Genomic DNA, 20487 nt, shown 5'->3' with positions numbered 1-20487 from the left:
AGATAAGTTTTTATAAAAATAGGTGATAGTATATTTAACTATAATAAGCCAGTGTTGTTGACAAATCTATTGAAAATAACAAGAGAAAACATAGTAGCTACGGAAGATCATTTATATTATAATTTTATAAGTCTTATCCATTGCATGTTTATCTAGGAAATTGTTTCGCTGTCTTGTTATGACTTGGTTTTCCCTATAATACAGAGAGGATAGGAACAAATACTCCGAGGAAGAGACCTGAAAAACCCGAGGCTTATTTTGTAGCATTATAATATAAATTCTAGCAATCTATTGCTTGCTGATTAAAATGACTCTGGACTGGTTTCTTCAGCTCAACTTCAGCATATGCAGAGATGGGGACGGCTATCACAAAGAGAATGAGTGATGCGATGGTAGTTGGAAATGTCTTCCCTAATCTGGAACTTGAGGACCTAAAAAGACTCCATCATCCTGTAATGATTTGATTTGTTCTATAATATGCAATAAGTATAGAAAGTGGGTGAAGTTAGGGACAACTATCTGTAAGAAGCTAGAGACAGTTAGATAAGGTAGATCTCCAGTGGACTTGCTTTGAAATCTGTACTTCTTTAAATTGTTTTTTATTTTTTTTTAAAATGTTCTGTTCTGTTTTGATATGGTTAACCTTATCCTCTTAGAGATGTAAAACAAATAGGTGGGACCGATAATCATATTACGGAGCTTTTGTTCGGCCATAGAGCAGAATGGTTTATAGGGTCATTTTTTTTTTTTGAATGTCATTCTATATACTTTAATTCTATAACCTGAACAGCCATTTCGAAGATGACAATTTGTAACTTATCAACTGGCAATTTCTTACCTTTTGTTTGTCTGTAATTTAGAATTATTTCTACCCTTTTTTTTTTAATCTCCATGTATTTTTTTTCGTTTCCTTTTCTTTAAAAAAAAAAAAAAAAAAACAAAAAAAACAGAAAGTATGTTAAAGTTGTAAGACCACATATATAAGTCTTATGAGGATACATTTAAAAAAAACACAAGTTCACAGGAAAAAAATGAGCATTTCAGTGATACTCTGTCCAAGTGTTATCTTGGTGGAAATCTCTTGTGAGCCTATGAGGATAATACCTGTTTTTTATGGTGACAACAATGTCATCACTGGCTACAAATGATGATCATAATGACAATGATGAAGGAAAAAACAATGGCCATAAATACTATAACCCATTTAATTGTATGCAATTACATGTTACATACTAGTTGCATTTTTGGTCCTAAGACCATTTTGTATATAAAGAAGTTGCAGAAATTAAATAGTATGTCGAAGGCATCATGACTAATATTCACAGCATATGGTATCCCTTATGTTGCGCATATTTGTAACTAATTCTCATCTTTTATTTTTTAATTTAAAAGTTAATTTCACCATAAGCTTTGGAAGAAGTAATTTCCCTTGTAATCCAAGAATTTTGTATCAGTTTAGTAAACACTGACTGGATTCTCTTTGATATTTAAACTTTGTATAAGACTATCTGATCTTTTTTGAAAACAAAAGCCTGCCTCAATAGCTATTTCAAATTTGGCACTAAAATCACTTACTCTTTGAAAGTCTTTAAAAGATGAAAAATGAGGTTTTTGGTTGCTGATGCTGTGAAGTATGGGTGGGGAGAAATCTCATTAACAAGTTAATTAAAACTACTTCACAGATTATTGAATGCTTTATCAAATTTTCACCAAATATGATGAGAATGGGATAGCAATGCTGGTCCCACAGGGGAAAAGAATTCCCAAGGCCATGGCTCATATTCCCATTTTGCCATGGCTAGATTACACTGAAATTCTGGATTTAATAACCCATATAATCAAATGATTAGAAGAACAGAAAATTGATCTTCTGAGAACAGGGTCCTCTGTAAGTCACCTTGAAATATAGAAGAAGTGAAATTGCCCATTACTTAGGATAATGATCAGTTGGTCCTTAAATCCACTCAGGGAAAAAAAGGAGTAGCAGAAATAAAGGATTTAATTCACTATGGGACTACTCCTAACACTGAGAATTTGTTTAATATGTAAACAGAATTATGATAAGGATTTAATATTTACCTAAATTCTAACTACACAGATTGATAACATACAGACCTGGAGAAATAATTCTATTTCTCAGGGAAAAAAATACTGTTAGAATGTGTATTATGCTAATCTCGAGCTTTCTTAATCTGCATCATGAGTAAGTATGCATTATTTTAGTTTAGAATTTCATGCAATCTTATTTCTTACACAGAAGATCGTGTAACAAACACTGCTGCACTTTTTACGTGGGAACAGATTTTTAAGGAGATTTTAAATTTCTGTCTTCAAAGTGAATTTTAAGTAGAATGTATCAACTTCAATTTTATTCCTCAAATATGGCCTCACTTAATGGCAGAGACAGGGCATTAGAGACTTACAATTTCTATTCCTTCTTGGCTAATTTTCTCTGAGTTGAATAGTAATGTCAACAGGAAATGTGAACTAACCCCAACTTCTCAGCTTGCCTGAGCAAAACTTTCCTCTGAACTCTGTTTGAATAATGTTTTAAGGTAGACGGTGAGTTCTAAACTTTAGTCAAAATATGGTCTCTAAACTCATATGAACTTTGCCAATTTATTAAAAGAAATAGATATTTTGAAGGATGCTTTCCCCTAAAACACTAGCAGCTATGCTGTTATAGCATCTCAAGGGATCTAAAGTTACATTCTGGGAGCCTGAAGTCTCAGCAAAATTTGATCATCGAGAAAATACTGACACAGAATTTGCATATTAAAATATATACAAAGATCATTTTTCGTACTTTGGTGTGCCTTTTTGCTAAACAATGATGTATCAGAGCAGCAATGTGCACCAAAATGTCTTGTGAGCAAGCTGCAAATAAAATTATTCCAGGGATGAAAAGAACCAACAAATAAATGAAAACTACTGTTTCCTTTCACTTGTGCAATAATTGACTCAGGCCATGCTTGATTTAACACCTCTGAAAGGGAGAATGTGAGAACACTGCTCCTCACGCAGAAGCCAAGGTTGGCTCTCCCAGGGCTCAGCCTCTTATTTAAGAGTTCTGTCAGGCTGCCTTTATGTTGCTTACACATACTAATATATTCTTGCTTTGTTCTCAGTACAATTCAGTTTCTGGAAAATCCACCTCGATTTAACAATTGCCTTGAATATTACCTCTCACAAATTCTCTGCTAATGAGACACCCATTCCATGATGCACGATCTTCATTGAACATAATTGCCCTATGCATGCTATTCTAAAGGAGAAGAGCCTTTCCAACATTTTCAGCCAATCCGTTGCTTTGAAAAGTCTAGTTTCTACTCCATTTACTTTCTGCTTTCAGAGATGTCATAATTAGAATCAGCTCAAGTCAAGAGCAAATAGCATACATGTGATCTATCATTCTAGTGAAAGAAAAGAAAAAGAACTTTTAACAAAAAGAAAGAATGATCTGATCTTTGGATGCATTTTATTATATTATTCCTTGTTTATGTAAGCACACTAAGGACACAACTCCAGTACCAAATCTTTAATGTCTTCTTTAGGAATGTTCTAGAAGTAAAGAGATGGTTTAGAAACCAGAAGCTTTCAAAAGATGACTGTTTACATGGTTGGAGCTACTACAAAATGCACGCAGCAAATATTTTTCTTTTCTTTTCTATTCCCTTCGCTGAGTGTCTGTTTCTCCCTCCTCTGTGCGTGTACACTAGAGATGAACCCCATGCGTCTTGTGCAAATGCTTCACCAGTGAGTTTCACACCCAGTAACATTTTTATTTTCTGCTATGATGAATAATTTTCCAAAAATCCTACTTGTTTCTGCAAAATATAAACTACATTAGATAAAAAGTGATTTTTTTTTTTCTGGGGATTGAACTCAGTACCTTGTACTTGCCAAGCAGGCACTTGCACCGCTGAGCTAAATCCCCAGCCCAAAAAGTGATTTTTAAAAAAGATAAATATATATCTTCTCCAGTATGCACAGCTTCCCTTAAATTTTTATGTGAATCAAATTATACTTTCTTTTTCATCAAAATAATTTTCACACAAAAACTTTCTACATAAAATAGCACAAAGCTGTTTTCCTGACAGACTTATTAAAAATAAGTAAATAACATGGAAAGTCATGTTTCTATCAACCAAATGATCTGTCATTATGTTAAGTTCTTTATATTAATACCACAATTATCTCCACTCAGCTTAGGCAGTTATTCCAAAGAATCCTCAACTATGTATTCTGGGCTAGCTCTTTAATTTCTCTTTACCTAACTTTACTGGATCTAGAATATTAGAGACAGTCAATCCCAATAGGACTTATAAACCAAACAGTAGAATCATCAAGGAGGAATTAGTGAAGTGATTTTTTTAAAAAATTATACCTGCGTGAGGTCAGTGTCCTTGTAAATTATTCCCCTCCCCGAAAGCTCATACTTTGAAATTACCCTTCTTTTACATACTGGGAATTTGTTGGATCCTGTGAACAACGACAAATGCATCAGACAGCCCCACTTTCACTGGATGATTGGTTGAACTTATCTCTGTGACTAACACAGGAATCTGAAAAGAAAAAAAAAAAAGCAGATTGCTATATGTAACATCAGAAATGGGAGAGTGTTATCAGTCTGCTTAATGAACAAAATCAGGTAATGGAGGTAAGAGACGAGAGAGCGAAGACAAAATGTCATAGAAAAATGCATAGTAATTTCAAAATAACATTAATTGCATGCTATTTGCTGAGTTAATGACACAAGCAACCTCCTGGTCCTAGAGGATGGTGGCTTGGTAGGGAAAGCAGTGTTTCTCGGAGGATCTCAGTGGTGCTGGGGCTGCCAGCTTACACAGGTACACCATGGAAACACTGCCACTGGCTGCTTCTAGCATAGACATTCTTCTCTTACTGTTTGTCTTCCTAGATAATTGATCTTATATTTATTTCCACGAAGTTTAAAATATTCTTGTACAAATAACCTAATTGATATAAAAACAGAAAAAAAACACCATGCGCTACTAAGTATATACTTACCTGTGTTATCGTTGATTAACATACCATGTTTGTCAAATAGGGTTGATTTCATATGTAATTAAATTTTGTATGCATGTGGAGCTTCAGCATTCTAGTTGAAACACATAAGGAAAGCTTTTGAGGTGTTAGGGGAAGTCTCACACACGTATCTACTAAATTTGAACATTAAGGGAACGAAAAATCTAAGTACAACAAACAGGATAGGAATGAAGACCTATCAGTGGCATTTGTCAGTTGATTTCACTCATCTACATTATGACATATAATATCTGCACCTTAAAATAACGAGCATACATTGAGAATATACTGAAAATGGTTATAGAGAATTATGAATTCAATAGTTATAAATAAGGTGATCACTTGGAAATCTTTTCCTAGATTTGGAAAAAACTCCCCTGGAAATAGGATTGTTCTCTATTACTAGTTTTATGGAAATAAAAAAGAGAATAAAACTATCATTAATAAATGAATGTACAAGAGAGAAAAGGTATAGAATAAATGCGCCAAAAATTCTTTAGGTAGAATAAGCAGATTATGAGCACCAGTGAGTATTTTACTAAATAAGGTACTTGATCAGAGCATACTATGCAAGACATAATAAACTTCATTGTAGTATGAGGGAAATGAACTGAGCTGGAATGAAGACCTAATAAAGGCGAACTACTTATTTTTCCTCATTTCATCTTAATAAATAAATAATAATTTATTGAATTTGACAAATTAAGAAGAAATTTTACTGTTTCTAAAAACTGTACAAAAATCTTAAATAAATGGAAAATTATATTTTTCTCCATTTGTACTATTTCAGGTAAATACTCTGATATTTGGGTGACAAAAACACATAAAACAAAATAAACCATAATTTCTGTCCCTAAAAGCTCATTTCCTAAATGAAAGTCAAGTATATCCTATTGAGTGACTTACTGAAGCACTCAGGATTAATAGATGAGATCCTTTTTCTTAATGGGCAATAATACTTCAGATGTTGAACATCCATCCCTCAAATGTCTTTGCGTGTAAGGCTGGGGCCCTAGGAGACCATTCTTGGGAGCTGGCAGAACCTTTAGAAAGCAGGGCCTAATGGGAAGTGCTGCCCTGAAGGAGGACTGTGGGATCCCTATCTTTTCCTCTTTCTCTTTGATTCCTGGCTCCACCAGATGCTCCCTGCTTTTTTGGATCAAAAGCTGGTGGTCAACTTAACACTAGCTGAATTAAAGCAGCATGGTGGTGAGTGTGGATGGCCCACCTGAGGAAAGTTGCCAGCATGAAAGAGGTGTAGAGAGGAAGAGTGTAGCTTTCTGGGTTTTCCTAAGTGGTGTTAGGTTTGGAGCTGTTTGGTTCTCCTGGAGCAGTCTGTCATGTTAACTCCCCCACTATTATCACAGGAGATTGCGACCTTGTCACTGAAAATGGGTGTGGTTCACTTTAGGGAAGCTCTGGTCCTTACTTTGAGCATCACTTGCTGGCTCTGGAGTGGAAGATGTTTGCTATTTAATCTCCAGGAGAGGTTTGTCATGCTGGCTTCCTATATGTACTCTGCTGTTCTCATTGTTGGAGAAGCTCAGAACCTCACTGTGGCTGACGATGGCTGTGTACTTTTCGGGGGAGTCTTGTTCCTTATTTTGAGCGTTGCTTCTTGGTGCCAGTGTACAACTCTCAGCCTCCTGGCACAAATTCTTTACCCAGCTGACACAGACTTTGTAGCTTCTACCGCTGACCTTTGGGCCTTCCTAGCACAGATCCACAAAAGACATTTGCATGAGTCATTGTCATGGGCTCTAGACCTCGAATTAGACTCATTGGGAGCACTGTCATGGGCTCTAGGTCTTCAGCTAGACTCATGCAGGACATTGCTGTGGGATCCAGACCCTCAGCTGGATTTTCCAGGTCTTTAGTGTTATGGACAGATTTCCTGTACTTTCTTGTATTTAGCTCTGTGACCATCATAAAATATTATAAATTCTGTGTCCTGTACATAATTGTTCTCCTTGCAATGCCTATGACACCTACTATTGTTATCCAGAACAACTATCAGAAGCCCAAAGGAATGGGTTCACCTAGTTTTGGACTGGAAATTCCAAAATTATAAATGAAAATAAACTGCATTTCTTTTAAATTCCCACCCAGTTGTGTACTCCAGATTGGTGAGTACTGCTGTAAATATCCCTGGTGGTCAGACTCATAGTTGAAAACTGGCAGAAAAGCAGAGGGGGAGAAATTCCAATTACGATTCTCTCTTGTTCATCCTAAACAGAAAAAGCCATATATTTTTTAAAAAAGTAGTTCTAGCAAATGTCTGCTTTAGAAGTATGAAAGCTGTACCAGTGGCATTTGTCCATAGATTTCACTCATCTACATTATGACAGCATTTTTCCTCTCAAGTTACAAAGTACATTATTAAAAAAATTCTGTGGTAATTTAGTGTATTTCTTCTTTTCCAAACTCCCAATGGAACTTCATTTTTTATTACCAACAATTGAAAAGTCCTGTTGTTATGAATATTACATGTTGCTATGAATGCCATGTCATTATAAGTTTTATTACAAATATTATACTATATATTTTTACCAGATTTTGTTTTTGAGGTCACGTATCTTGGCCCTTTCAACACTCAAGAATTTTCTCCTCTTTAGATTGTGTGTTCCACCATTTCTTTCCTAGTCCTTTTTTTTTTTTTTTTTTTTGTAGTCAACCTTTCTTTTGATTTTTTTCTTTTTTTCTTCCTTTCATTCCCTGCTTTTGTATTTTATTTCTAGATTAACCCTTTTCTCCCCCGGTATTTTTCCACGTGGTGTTATTAACTACACTGCTGGCCTCAAAGCATGCCTTCCTTGTACATGGGTTTTTGGCCTTCAACTTTGCAATGTTCTCTCACTCTGAGTCCAGGCAAAAGAGGACAACCACAAGTGTAAAACAAAAAAGGATTTTTGAAAACACTTGGAGGTTTCTCTTCCCTTCCTCAAGCCTTTGCCTCTAGTAGGAAAAGGTACCTGCTAGTCTACTGAAGATGTTGCTCAGGTATACAACGGAATGATGCTTTCAAGCAAAACTTTTCCTTGATCAATCAGTAGCAGAGTCCAATCCAGAGAAGGAGAGCCACCAAGTTAATCCATAAGTATCTTGAGTAATAAAAAATGTAATTATTTTAAACCTGCACATTTTAGGGAGATTTGTTACACAGTTCTGCTAACCAATACATTCTTGATGAATAAAATGGTTAATACACTTTCTATTGGTGTTTCTATATAAGATGAAAGGATATTTCATCTTCTAGTTTCCTAGGAATCAGACAAACGTCTTTCCAATTCTACACACAGTTAAACTTGAAAGATTGGGGTGTTCCAGTCAAAAAGTTACATTTTTTTGGACTTTAAAAATTTTTTCTATGTAGATATTCCTCAATTAATGACCTACCTGTTCATCAAACGTTCAGACTTATGACCAAGGTATGCTGTTCAGATGAATGACCAGCGGCTTAGATTTATGACCTCTTTCTTTCTTTTTGTACAGTCCTGCACATCTCTCATTTTTTTAGAATCTTGGCATCTTTTCTTTGTACTGTATACCTTGTGTATATAACACTGTAATTTTAGCTGATTTTACAGTATAGTATAGCACTAGTTTCATATTCTGAAATAAATCACGGTACTACATGTAAGAATCATGCAAATAAAAGCAAAATCAAGTTGGAGTTTCCTTTGACAATTTTTTTGTAATGGGTATCATAATGTACATACTGTATACAATTCCTCATTTAGCAACCAATTCAGTCAATGACCTTGTATAGGAACAGAACTTGATCATTAAACGAGGATTATTTGTATCTCTTTATTCTCTGTTTTACTCATTTATCTGTGAATTCCAAAGCCGAAGACCAGTATGTTCAAGTAACCTATATGCAAATTCTTTTTACCTAAAGAAAGTCCATTCAAAAACAAAATGGGTAGCCTCAAGGTATACTGAGGTTTGTGTCACTGAAAATTATCACATTATAAATTGAATCACTGAAAATTATCATATCATAAATTAACCTCCTAGAAAGATCATTGTTGATGGTTTTTAAGGACACTTTCAAACCTCAAATCGCTATTCTCTCCTACAGACTGATTTTCCCTTATAATGGTTTCAACCAAGAAATTGACTCAAACAAAAATTATATGGGTGCATAGTCTACCTCCTTGCAAAAAAGAGTAAAAATCACTCAAAGTCATCTTTTGCAACCAAATGATGCATTTCAAGTGGCTGACAGTTTCAAAATGTATGTATCGATGAGCCAATGACTTCTGAGTACTGTGTTTGGCAAGCTACTCCTATTTGCCATGTAAATGCCTCTGCTATGATTCTGGACACAAAACTGGGAGTACAAAATAGAAATACACTTCTAAGAAAAATGTGAACCACATATACATTGTTTTCTCTAAAAGGCATATGTGTATTTTATGCTGTGCTATTTGATGAGATAGAAAAATTCATTCATTTGCTCATCAGCTAGTAACTAAACATATTCTCGGTATTATCATGGGAATTGTAGAACAGAAGAGAGACCCTGCTTTCACAGAGCTTACAGCAAGACGAAATAAAAATACATTATATGAGAAGACAGTAGTACTAAGAAGGCAAAGCGACAGGGAAGGAGACCCTGTGAAAAGAACCACAGAAGGTCTCAGTTAAGATCCATTACTACAGAAATTAGAAGGAAAGCAAGGACTTTGCTATGTGTGTACTAGAAGATCAGGACAGGCAGAGGGCTTAACTCAATTGTCTTCAGTATGCTTTAGGAGTTGGAAAATTATGGTTAGAGCAGAAGTATAAACAAGAGTGTTGAGGTGGGGGAGTGGTAGAGCCAATCCTAACAGGAAGTAACACTGGATTTTTTTTCCAAGAAATACAAGAAGATTTGGAGAGTTTTAGGCAAAGGAAACACATTCCTATACATTTGAATAAAATCATACTATCTGCCCTGTGCTGAAGACTGTAGGGGGCAAAAGGACACGGAGAAATGAGTGAGGAGGATTGACCATCGTGCAGCGCAGGGAAGGGCAGCTGTGTCCACACTCGTGTGGGGGATGCAGACGAAGGCACAAAAGGATGAATGTGAGACGGGCCGTGCAGGCATCAGTTACCACACCCAAGAACTGAGTAAGGGGAGTGAGAGTAGAGTAAGGGGCACCCCCAAGATGTTCAGTCCAGCAGGAAAAACTGTTGTGCTTTCCAGCGGGAGTCCTTTGCCGTGCAGCTCTGGAGGCTCCTCACATCGCGGTCTGTAAGAAGGGTTTTCTTCAATCATGCAGAGAACGAGTCAGCCATTAGAGCAGGCTGCAGGAATATGGGAATGGAGAAGAAGCAGGCCGAGGGGGACAGACACTGCATGGCAGTGTCACTAACTTCAGATTTTAGTGTTTCTGAGCAAGCATAAGGTATCTAGAACAAGGATGTTTTGTTTTAGTTAAGTATTAAAATGAGATGTTTAAGAAATTTCACTTTCCTGCATTTCTCTAGCACTCAACCAGATTGCAGCGAAATGTCTGTGCCCCAGACTTGAAATTAAATTTACTAATTTTTTTTATTTAAAAGTGGAAAAACAATAAGTAATGAAACTGCTTCAAAGCAGGTTAGTCGGACAGTTACAATAGTTGATATATTGCCTACTGTTGTCTTCAAAGTAGTTATTCAGAGTACAGGATATAGGTGTGATGCCTTATCTAAATAATATCAGCACAAAACATTCTTTTCAAGGAACAGATAGAAACTAGCTGTCTAATTATCCTAACTATCATATATATAATATTATAACTTTCATATATAATATTATAGCACATGTATAATATTGTATATATTATCTTTATGATACTTATGATATTATGTATAAATAGATATACATATATTTCTTTCTTTTTCCCTTTCTTCCTTTCTACTTTCTCCTATCACAGTTTGTCTGGACACTTTTTTCCTAATTGACAATACATATTGTACATTTTTGGATCCTCTTTACTTGTTCAGTTTCTCACACTAGTGAGACAATATGATTTTTACACATATGGGTCAGAATAATTTCACGAATGAGGATGGTCTCAAGTTGCATCCATTTACCTATAAAAGTCTCAGTTTATCTTTCTTCATGGCTGAGTAGTAATCCAGTATATTAAAAGAAATCACATCTTTTTAACCATTCCTCAGTTGATGGACACCTGGATTGTTTCTAAGATTTAGCTATTACAAACTGTGCTGCTATAAACATGGGTGCACATATACTGCTGTGATATGATGTTTTTAATTGATCTGGGAAAATACTCAGAAGCGGAATAGCTGGGTCAAATGGGATCTCTAATCCTAGTTTTTTGAGGAATCTTCACACTAATTTCCATAGTGGTTGCAAACATCTATACTCCCACCAACATTCAGTCACCTTATTTCTGACAAAGGAGGCCAACATGTTCACTGAAAGAAAGATAAGTTCCTTTAATAAATGTTGCTGGAAAAATTGGCTCTCCACATGCTGAAGAATAAAATTAGACCCATATCTATCACCATGTGCTAAATTAAAGTTAAAATGGATCAAAGATCTAAATATTAAAACAGAAACACTAAATTTACTGGAAGAGAAAGAAGGTAGAAATCTTGAAGACACAGGGATAGGGAGAGGATTCATGAAAAAATTCAAACTGCATGGGAAGTACTTCAAAGAATCAACAACTGGGATCTCATCTTATTAAAAAGCTTTTGCACATCAAAAGATATCACCCACAGAGTAAAAAGAAAACCCACAGAATGGAAAAAAAATTTAGCCAATTGTCTTCCAAAGGATTTCTATCTAGAATATATAAATAATTTTAAAAATTAGGTCCCCCAAATTCAAAGACTGAATTCAAAAATGTGTATTTCAGATGAATACACACTTCTTAGATAAAGAAAAACAAATGGCAAATAAATACATGAAAAAATATTCAACATCATTGGTTATTCAAGAAATAAAAATTAAAACAATACTGAGATTCTATCTCAACAAGAAAGAATGGCTATCATAAAAAACAAACAAACAAACATAAACTGATTACAAATGCTGGCAGAACTGTTGGGAAAAAGGAACCCTTGTCCACAGAGTGCCAGATTTTATGGAAAAAAAAAAAAGAACTGCTTTTGCCAATTCAGTTACATATCTAACCTCATCAAAGATTAATGAAGAAACAGTGAATCACTCCAGGTCTTCTCAGAAATTTCCAATGAAAATATATCTGCCTCTCCCCAGCTGATATGGTTGTATCATTCTTCCTCTGCCTTTGTGCACTGTGATCTTTCACTTTACAATGTCAAAGACAGCCAATTAATTTATCTGGCTGAGTCCAGTGTGAGCAAAGCAAGCCAGTCTCCAGATTTCCATGTCAATATCATAGTAGAGATGATTGGGGTGAATTAAGAGGACTGCTAAAAGCCACAGTAAAAATAAACTACTTTTTGACTGATATAAAGCAATTAAGTATGTGTGCTACAGTTTAAATCCAAAATGCTCTTTAAAACTCTCCCACATTCAGAGGAGGGACTTTCACAAGGTCAGTGGATCAGGATGGCTCTAACATCATCAGTGGCTTAATCCGTTGATGAGAGGATAAGTGGATGGAATCACTGTGGGTGATTAGTAACAGGAGGCAGGGGCTGCTTAAAGGAAGCAGCCTGGGAGTTCATAACCTTGGGATAATGTCTGGTCTCTGGCCTCCCTGTGTCTGGTTCATTGCCTCTCTCTGTTTTCTGGCTGCTGTAAAGTAAGCAGCTTGCCTCCACCGTGACATTTCTGCCACCATCACAAGGGCTAAGAGCAGTGCAGTCAGCTCACCACAGGGGTGAAGCCACTGAAACTTTGAGCCAAAATAAATGTGTCATACTGTAAGCTGATGTTCTCAGGCATTTGGTCACAGCAATGAAGAGCTGATTCACGCAGTGTGTGTGTGTATCTGTACATAAACAAACAGTTCAGAATCATAGGCAGTATTGGGCAAATTTAGCACAAGAAAGAAGAGGGGGGCCTGTCATATTGTCATTATCATCTTTTATGCAGAAGACTCTGTGCGTGTAGATGTAAAGTAGGTAAGTAAATGCAACCAGACCAGAGGAAATACTAATATACTAAAACTCTAACAATTTTGTCGAAAGCCATTTATTTTCACACATTCATTTATGATGAATTTTGTTTTTTTTTTTTATTTAAGGAGAAAAGAAAAAAAAAGCAGGGAAAGGGTACAAGTTATACAGATTTACAGAAAAAAAATGAACAGTAGGAAATCACTAGTTAATGGATTACATATTGTCATCTTAGAAATAATTGTTCAAGTCACAAAATTAGAGCTTGTAAAGTGGACATTCCATCAATGATACTGCAAACAGTTCTGTTCATTGATCCAATAAAACTCTGTAATATCATTTTCTATCTTATACACTTAAATATACATGCAGTTATATAGTTTGGAGCACTTTCTTTTCTTCTCTTTTGTACCATGACTATTACACATTTTGGGTTTCATTGCTCCCACGGTTCTTATTGCTTTTTTGGAAGAGAGTAAAACCAAATGTGACATAACAGAACAGAATCGGTCAAGTCAAAAGGGTGGACATAATAGATAATGTAAAAACATAATACAAGGTGATCAACAATGGTTACCATAATGCCTCCCGCTATCTCTAATAGAATTGCCTATATCATTAGTTATAATACAATTGAACAAAACAGTAAAGAACAAAACCGACAAAACCAAAACATTGGAGACATTGTAGGTCTTCAAAAGTAGACAAAAGTCAACAAGAATGGGCGTCATAATGAATCTCATTATCTTCACAGCTGATGCCTAAACTTTCGAACCTGATACTATCCAGCAAAACAGAATAGGGGAACATCAGTTAAAAACCAGATGGTGAGAGTAATACAGGGCTTTAAATCAAGGTAATGAAAAGTCAAAGTAGGTTACTATAATATATCCTGCTATTTTTTTTCCTTTAATTAAAAGGATAAAGATAAAAAAGTAAATAATGGAGTGGAGATTGAGATAAAAGAGGGCATAACAACGAAACAGCGCAGATCAAAACATAACCATTTAAGCAGAATAGTGTTTCACCACCAGATAATCCTAACCTAAAAGTAGTTACCATATTGTTTCTTTCTTTGAAATCCTTGAGTACAACTTCGTATACTGTAGCATTAAGTATATCAAAACAATGTAAAACCATTCAAGAGAATGACAGCATTACAGAGTATTTAGAATCGACTAACAAAATGAACAATGGTTTCTGTATAATCTCCTTGTCTTTAAAAGGTTTTTGCTTATACTATCGTACATAATAAAATCCAATAAGATACAGCCTATTTAGACCATTGGAGACAGAAGGACAAAAGCTAGATGAGACTTCAAAACAAGATGATACTGAATCTGTATTACCTATTAAGATGTCATTTTCTCCAAAATAGCTGTTCCTATCATCCAATCTTCTCTGCCTCATTTCTGTTAAGCTCTTTTTCTGTCCGTAGCTGTCAGTTTGTCTTCTTCATTTTGTTCTCTGCTCCATTCGTTGTGGCCTCTCTGCCATTATTTCTGGATTCTTTGTATTTTTCTTTTTTTTAGAATATCCTGCAATACTCTCTGTAGAGTATGATGAATTTTGAAGAACTGATTTTGTAATTACATCCATTCCACTAGAAGGGTGGAAAAGGATCATTCATACCACAAGATACGCTTCCAGTTTGGCTGACACAAGATTTCATAAATTCTTTCACTAAAAGATATTTTAATTTTTTCCATGTTACAAGTTTATTTCATTTATTCTTTGGTATAAGCTTTTCTACAAAGGATATATTGAAATAAATTAAGCAAAGAAGTAGGAGGGATTTGCAACCACTAGACAAAATTAAGGCAGAAAAAGGTAATTTGGAGTAAGCAAGAGTAGGGCAGAATAACGTGGCTTCTAGATGAAAATTCACAGATAAAAGCTGCTCGATGGGATCACTCTCTAGGACACGGGGCCAAGCGCGGTCCCTAAGCCTGTATGTGTTTCTCAAACAGGGAGATAACAGCATGCTACTTGAATCAGAGGTAATGAATTTTATTTGCTGTGCTGTTCTACCCTGCAAATCTCGCTGAAACATTCATTTGTTTCCACTATGGGTCTTGCGATCTGTCTAATAGGCAGCGGAGTATCTCAGCAAGAGCTTGATTGTATGGTATGTGTTCACACGCGTGTCAGTACTTAACTGGGAGAGATTATCCAAAACTCATTTTTGTTCACTTGCTGATCAGCAATATGGTGTCTAGTCACTTAATATTAAAAACAAGGGCAAAGCCCAACAAAACTCCATTCTTATTTTATTCACTCTTATTGGCAAACTGTATTCAACTTCCTATCTCATCTTTCTTAAATTTATGATCAGACTTTTGCATTACTCAGTAGGGAATTTGCCATTCTAATATACCTACAGATAATCAAATATTAAAAAGTCAAGGTCCTTCACTATCAGTAAAATAACAACATAATGTAAAAAATATTAGTGTCAAGTTGCCTGAAAACTACATTTGATTAGGTTTTATATAATATCAAAATTTTATTTTACTTTCTGAATATTGTTAATGATCCACTCAAATATTTTAATTATTTTTAGGTTCCAGTTATTGAACCTTTTCATGTGCCAGATACTGAACAATACACTTGACCATGTGAAAGCAAATATGAGCCATAATCCAAAGATAAATCACATTATTCCTCCTACTTCTGACTCCACAGTCATATGCTGCCAACAAATCTGAAAGGAGACAAATTGCAGTATGAAGCTGATAAATAAAGACAGCCCCTTTATTTGAATAAGGACTTCAAACTTCTCTTCATAAGCAATTGCAGACCTAGAGTACAAAAGAAGAAACTGACTAAGGAGAAATTGGATGAGCACATTCTGAGGGCATTTTCTTGCCATTTTTTTACTGTGTGGAAATCAAAATCAAGTGCTTTCAGACCTTCTAATGTTTAAAGAAAAAAAAGGAAGTCAATGTTTTGATTTGAAATCATCTAATATTTAAATGTTGGCAACATATTCATTTTACAAACACAGTACACAACAAAACAGCACACACAATCATGGTGACCTCTGAATTAAAGACCACAAAGGTGTCACTTGTGAAAAAACGCACAAACTAGAAATTGAGTTTCATAAAAGGGAGGCATTGAAGCAGGTGCCTAACTGAGAAATCCTGTACAACTTGACTCATGAGAGTCAAGTCCAAGGTGAGGATTTTATCTGGGACAAGATCTACACAAGCAACTTGCCTGAACTAGGCCTGGGAAAAGAAAGGAGCTGGAGAAGGCGCTGTGCCCTGGGGCTTGAAGGGTGCATCAGGGGTTCGTTTAACTGCAGGAACAAAAGAGCTCTTTGGTTAGCAAACATCAGGGCAGAGTCTGGACAAGGCCTGGCCAACAATACCATCCTCAGGAAATCAACTTCTCAGTGTGGTCGAGGCACAAAGGGAAGAGAGGCTGGGCAAGAAAAAGTGAGGAAAAAGCAACCAGCAAGATCACACCGCTGCTCAGGGGGAGCAGAAGTGGATAGATAGCGGTGTGGTCAGCACCGAACACAGTTTCTTACTGCTAGAGTCGTTTCCTGCAGGCCTTGATTTTGCTCCTGTGCAATTGTACTTATGTGCTTATTTTTACGCACTTTTTTTGTTATTAGGAAATGATTAAAGAAGAGTCATTTGATTTGTCACTGAGGAAAGTAAAAGTTAAAACATCAAGGGATATTATAACTAATTAATACAGTAAAATATGCAATGGAGTAGATCCTAAATATAGTCATGCAGACAAAAATGTAATACGTCATGTATTTAAAAAACAGGGAAGAGCTACAACATAAAATAGTCCAACACTATATTTTTAAAGAATTATTCCTTACAAGCTTTTAACCAAGACTTTATTCTATCTGAAAATACATAGATACACAGTGTGTCTATATATGTGTATTTGTTTTAGCAAGTATTCATCTTTTGATATTTGCATGCTGATAATCATAAGCGAAAGTTCATTACAGTTTAAATAAGAGAACTAGCCTTCAAAGAAATTCATAAAATGCCTAAGGGCCCCACTGAAACCTATGCTAATTGGTTGTGGTGATTACTTACTCGTGGACTCTCCCATAGAAGCATAAATGTTACACTGAGGAACATCAGGATTAAATACTTAAGTGGTATTTTAAAAAATGATTTTATTTAATAAACAGTAAAGTTCCACTATTTGGACCTCTTCTAACATTTGCCCCTGAAGGACCCAGTAAGTTACATAACCAGGAAAATGGACAGAATAGGCTGGTTCCTAGGCTGGCATGTGTATTGCATGATTTTCTCCAGGTCCCACAGAGTAGGATTTGATGAGTTTTTTTATTTTTTAATTGCAGTATCCTAACCTAATGACCACCATATGTCCTTGACTATATGTCCTTCACATGAGTTGGTGAAAGAAAAATAATCAAATTTTCAACACACATAGAAAATCACTTTGTCTCCCCATTTGTACCAAGTCCTAGAATATGACAAGTTTAAAAATATATCAAGTGAAGAAAAGTAAAATAAATCAGAGGAAATGTGACTTCTACAAGACAACGGGATGCTGAGACAGCAGCCAGGACTGGTAAGTAGGCAGCAGCCTCAAGTCGCTAACACTGTTGGAATACAATTATTGAGACTCAGGAGTTTCCTTCTTTGATTATCAACAGACAAGAAACTCCAGTGCGTATCAGTTATAATCAAGCTATTCAGCAACAATTGAAACTAATATAAAGATTGTGGAGTAATTGGTAGCTATTAACAGAATAGGAGACGAGAATTTGGCTTTCTAATTTCACTTCAGTGAAAGGATCTATTTCTTTTAAACTATGCTTATTTTTTATGTGTCTGCTCACTTAAAAAATAAGATAAATGCTACAAAAAGGCAAAGCACTCTTGACTGTGCTCCTAAATTGATAGTTCAGCAATGATGATGATGAAACAGGAATGGTCTTTGAGGGTAACATGAGCGAACCAGTTTAGCTATCCTGAAAATGGACCTTCCCACCAGGCAGCCTAATACCGTGCTCAGACCTAAGGCTGCACTGGTTCAGTCTGTCCCTTACGATTTCATGATTTTGGGGAAGTAACTTACCTCTCTAGCCACTACAATTCCCTTTTCTGTAAATGACAAGTAGCTACTTCTTAGTCTTTGTGAGAATTATGAGATCAATTCTAAACATATAGATCAAAGATGTTATTTAAAATGAGTGGACTTCCATTCTTTTTTATTTTTATTTTTTTGGTTTTGGCAGTTAAACTTGCATAGTACTATTTTTATCACTTACAATAAGCAGGAAAGATGGAAGAAATTGTGAACGGCATCTGATGAATTCCTTAGGTGGATGTTAAAAAGTAAGGACAGGAAAACACAGGATCCCAGAAAAAGGAAATCACAGAAATAAAATCAAGACAAGAGACGGACACGGCTTACAGTGGGTGGGAAGAGAGACAGGCAGGGTCCTAGGATATACACAGCACTACCACTCAGCAGACTTAGGATGAAGCCCAAATTTAAAAAAAAAAAAAAAAAAAATTTAAATTATCCGACCCATATGTAGAACGCCTTGTGTGTTCCCAGGAGAAAACAGATGACATACAAGGACAAAGGCACCGTTTACAGTGGCCGCCCCACGCCTACCAGACTAGAGTGTACTTGTATTTTGACTTTCCCTTTTCCTCTCTTGTTTGGCCCAAGTTTGCTCTGCAGAGCCAGTTTCTTCCTTGGCCCCACTTTTGAAATAAACATTTTTGGCCTGTCTCATTCAGTTCCTTCTATGAGGTGAGAAAGACCTGTAATATATTTATTTGGCAAGCTGTTTCTTAAGGCAACTACCTGATAACAAAAAGAACACTACTTTCTTATTAAGCACTTGCAAATTCATGAGCAAGGTTCAGAGGCTGAGAAGATGAATGGCATCGTAAGACTATCTCATGAAGCTGGAAAGAAATGTGAGCTTTCTGAGCCATTTTAGTAAAAGTCCATAAATATTCTGGCTTTTGGTGGAGATTCCTAAAAGACTATACTCTTAATAATAAAAACTGGACGTCGGGAGTGTAGCTCAGCGGCACAAGTGCCTGCTTGGCAAGCGCAAGGTTCTGAGTTCAATCCCTGTACAAAAAAAAAAAAGTCCTCCTCATGGTAATGGTTTGCACTGCCATTGTTTGATTGTCCACTTTTTATGCTTTGATTTTGTGACTTGAACAAGTACTTCTAAGATAACAATAAGTAATTTATCAACTAGTGATTTCTTATGTTTTAAAATTCTGTATTATTTCTACCTTCTTGTTTTACTTTTTATCTCTAAAATAAAGAAAAGAATAAGAACTAGTAATATGCCAGTCTTTACAAATAACAGTGCTCAAATTTGAGTAAATTCAGTGCCTTATAAATTTAAGAAACCTGTCATATTCTAACTACCAAATCAAAATCAAAACCAACTCTAACCAAACCAAAACAAATAAAATATTCTCTGGAGAGAAAAACATTCTCTGCAATTTCTAAAGTGCATTTTACTATTTTATAAATAATGTCCACCATTTGATCAAAAATTACCTGGAATAAAAGGATATGACAAATGGATGAAAATCTAGAGAGAAAAAAAAAAAAACCAGATGATAGCAATAATGCATAGAAAAATCTAGAATACTGAAGTCACTGGCCACAAACTTTAAAAGAACCACCATTAATATATTCAAGGAAGTAGAGGATAATTGACTTCATCTATAATGTAACCCACAGAAGAAAAAAAAATGACTAGTATGAAACGAATAGCATATAATTGAAAAATACATTAAAGCAAATGGGGAAAAATTTAGATTAGTTTTCTTTTTTTATGTTTGGGCTTCATCCTAAGTTTGCTACATCTTTGAAGTTAACTAAACAATTGTGTAAAAAAGGGACCTAAAAGGGCCTAAAAGTTAAAATAGAATTTAAAATCTTTGGTTGAATAATATAAAGCTATAATCTGGAAGAGATAACTATTTAACAGAATGTATATTTCTCTGTACCAATCTCATTATAGAAAATACCTAGACAATGGTGAAGAAACTCAATGCTATGAGCAAATCCAAATCCAAATCTACTCTTTACCTAGCATCATCTAACCAAATTTTGTTTAAAGGAGCATTATCAGTGTATATAATGCCATTTTTATTTTTCAGAAGTATTTCTATTGATGAATTTTTAATTCTAGCTCTATGATTTCTAGTATGTTAAACAATGTGTACTTAACACGGAAATAAAATATCAGTAGAATAAATTAGTAAATTTTCAATATGTAATGAATGTGTAGGATAAACGTCAATTTTTCAACATCAACCATCTTTTGTTTGCTTTTGTATGTCTTTTTTTTTTTTTTTTTTTTTTTTTTTTTTTTTTTTTTAATGAGGC

At 35.2% G+C, this 20487-nt stretch overlaps 1 protein-coding gene across 2 annotated transcripts in view; it reads right to left on the bottom strand.

The window, feature by feature from the left end:
* The window catches only part of Plxdc2 (plexin domain containing 2), a 416118-nt gene that overhangs the window by 102053 nt on the left and 293578 nt on the right, over positions 1-20487 (bottom strand). For both annotated transcript variants that reach the window (XM_063237895.1, XM_003463885.4), the window contains exon 7: positions 4466-4565. In XM_063237895.1, coding sequence (XP_063093965.1) covers positions 4466-4565 — 100 coding nt within the window. The remainder of the gene's footprint in view (positions 1-4465; positions 4566-20487) is intronic.

This window comes from Cavia porcellus, unplaced genomic scaffold (genome assembly GCF_034190915.1).
Source record: "Cavia porcellus strain 051 isolate PalLab524CR breed Dunkin Hartley unplaced genomic scaffold, mCavPor4.1 scaffold_27, whole genome shotgun sequence".
NCBI classification, from domain to species: Eukaryota; Metazoa; Chordata; class Mammalia; order Rodentia; family Caviidae; genus Cavia; species Cavia porcellus.
Note: the sequence above shows the minus strand (reverse complement) of the source record. Positions and strands in the feature narration are given on the sequence as shown.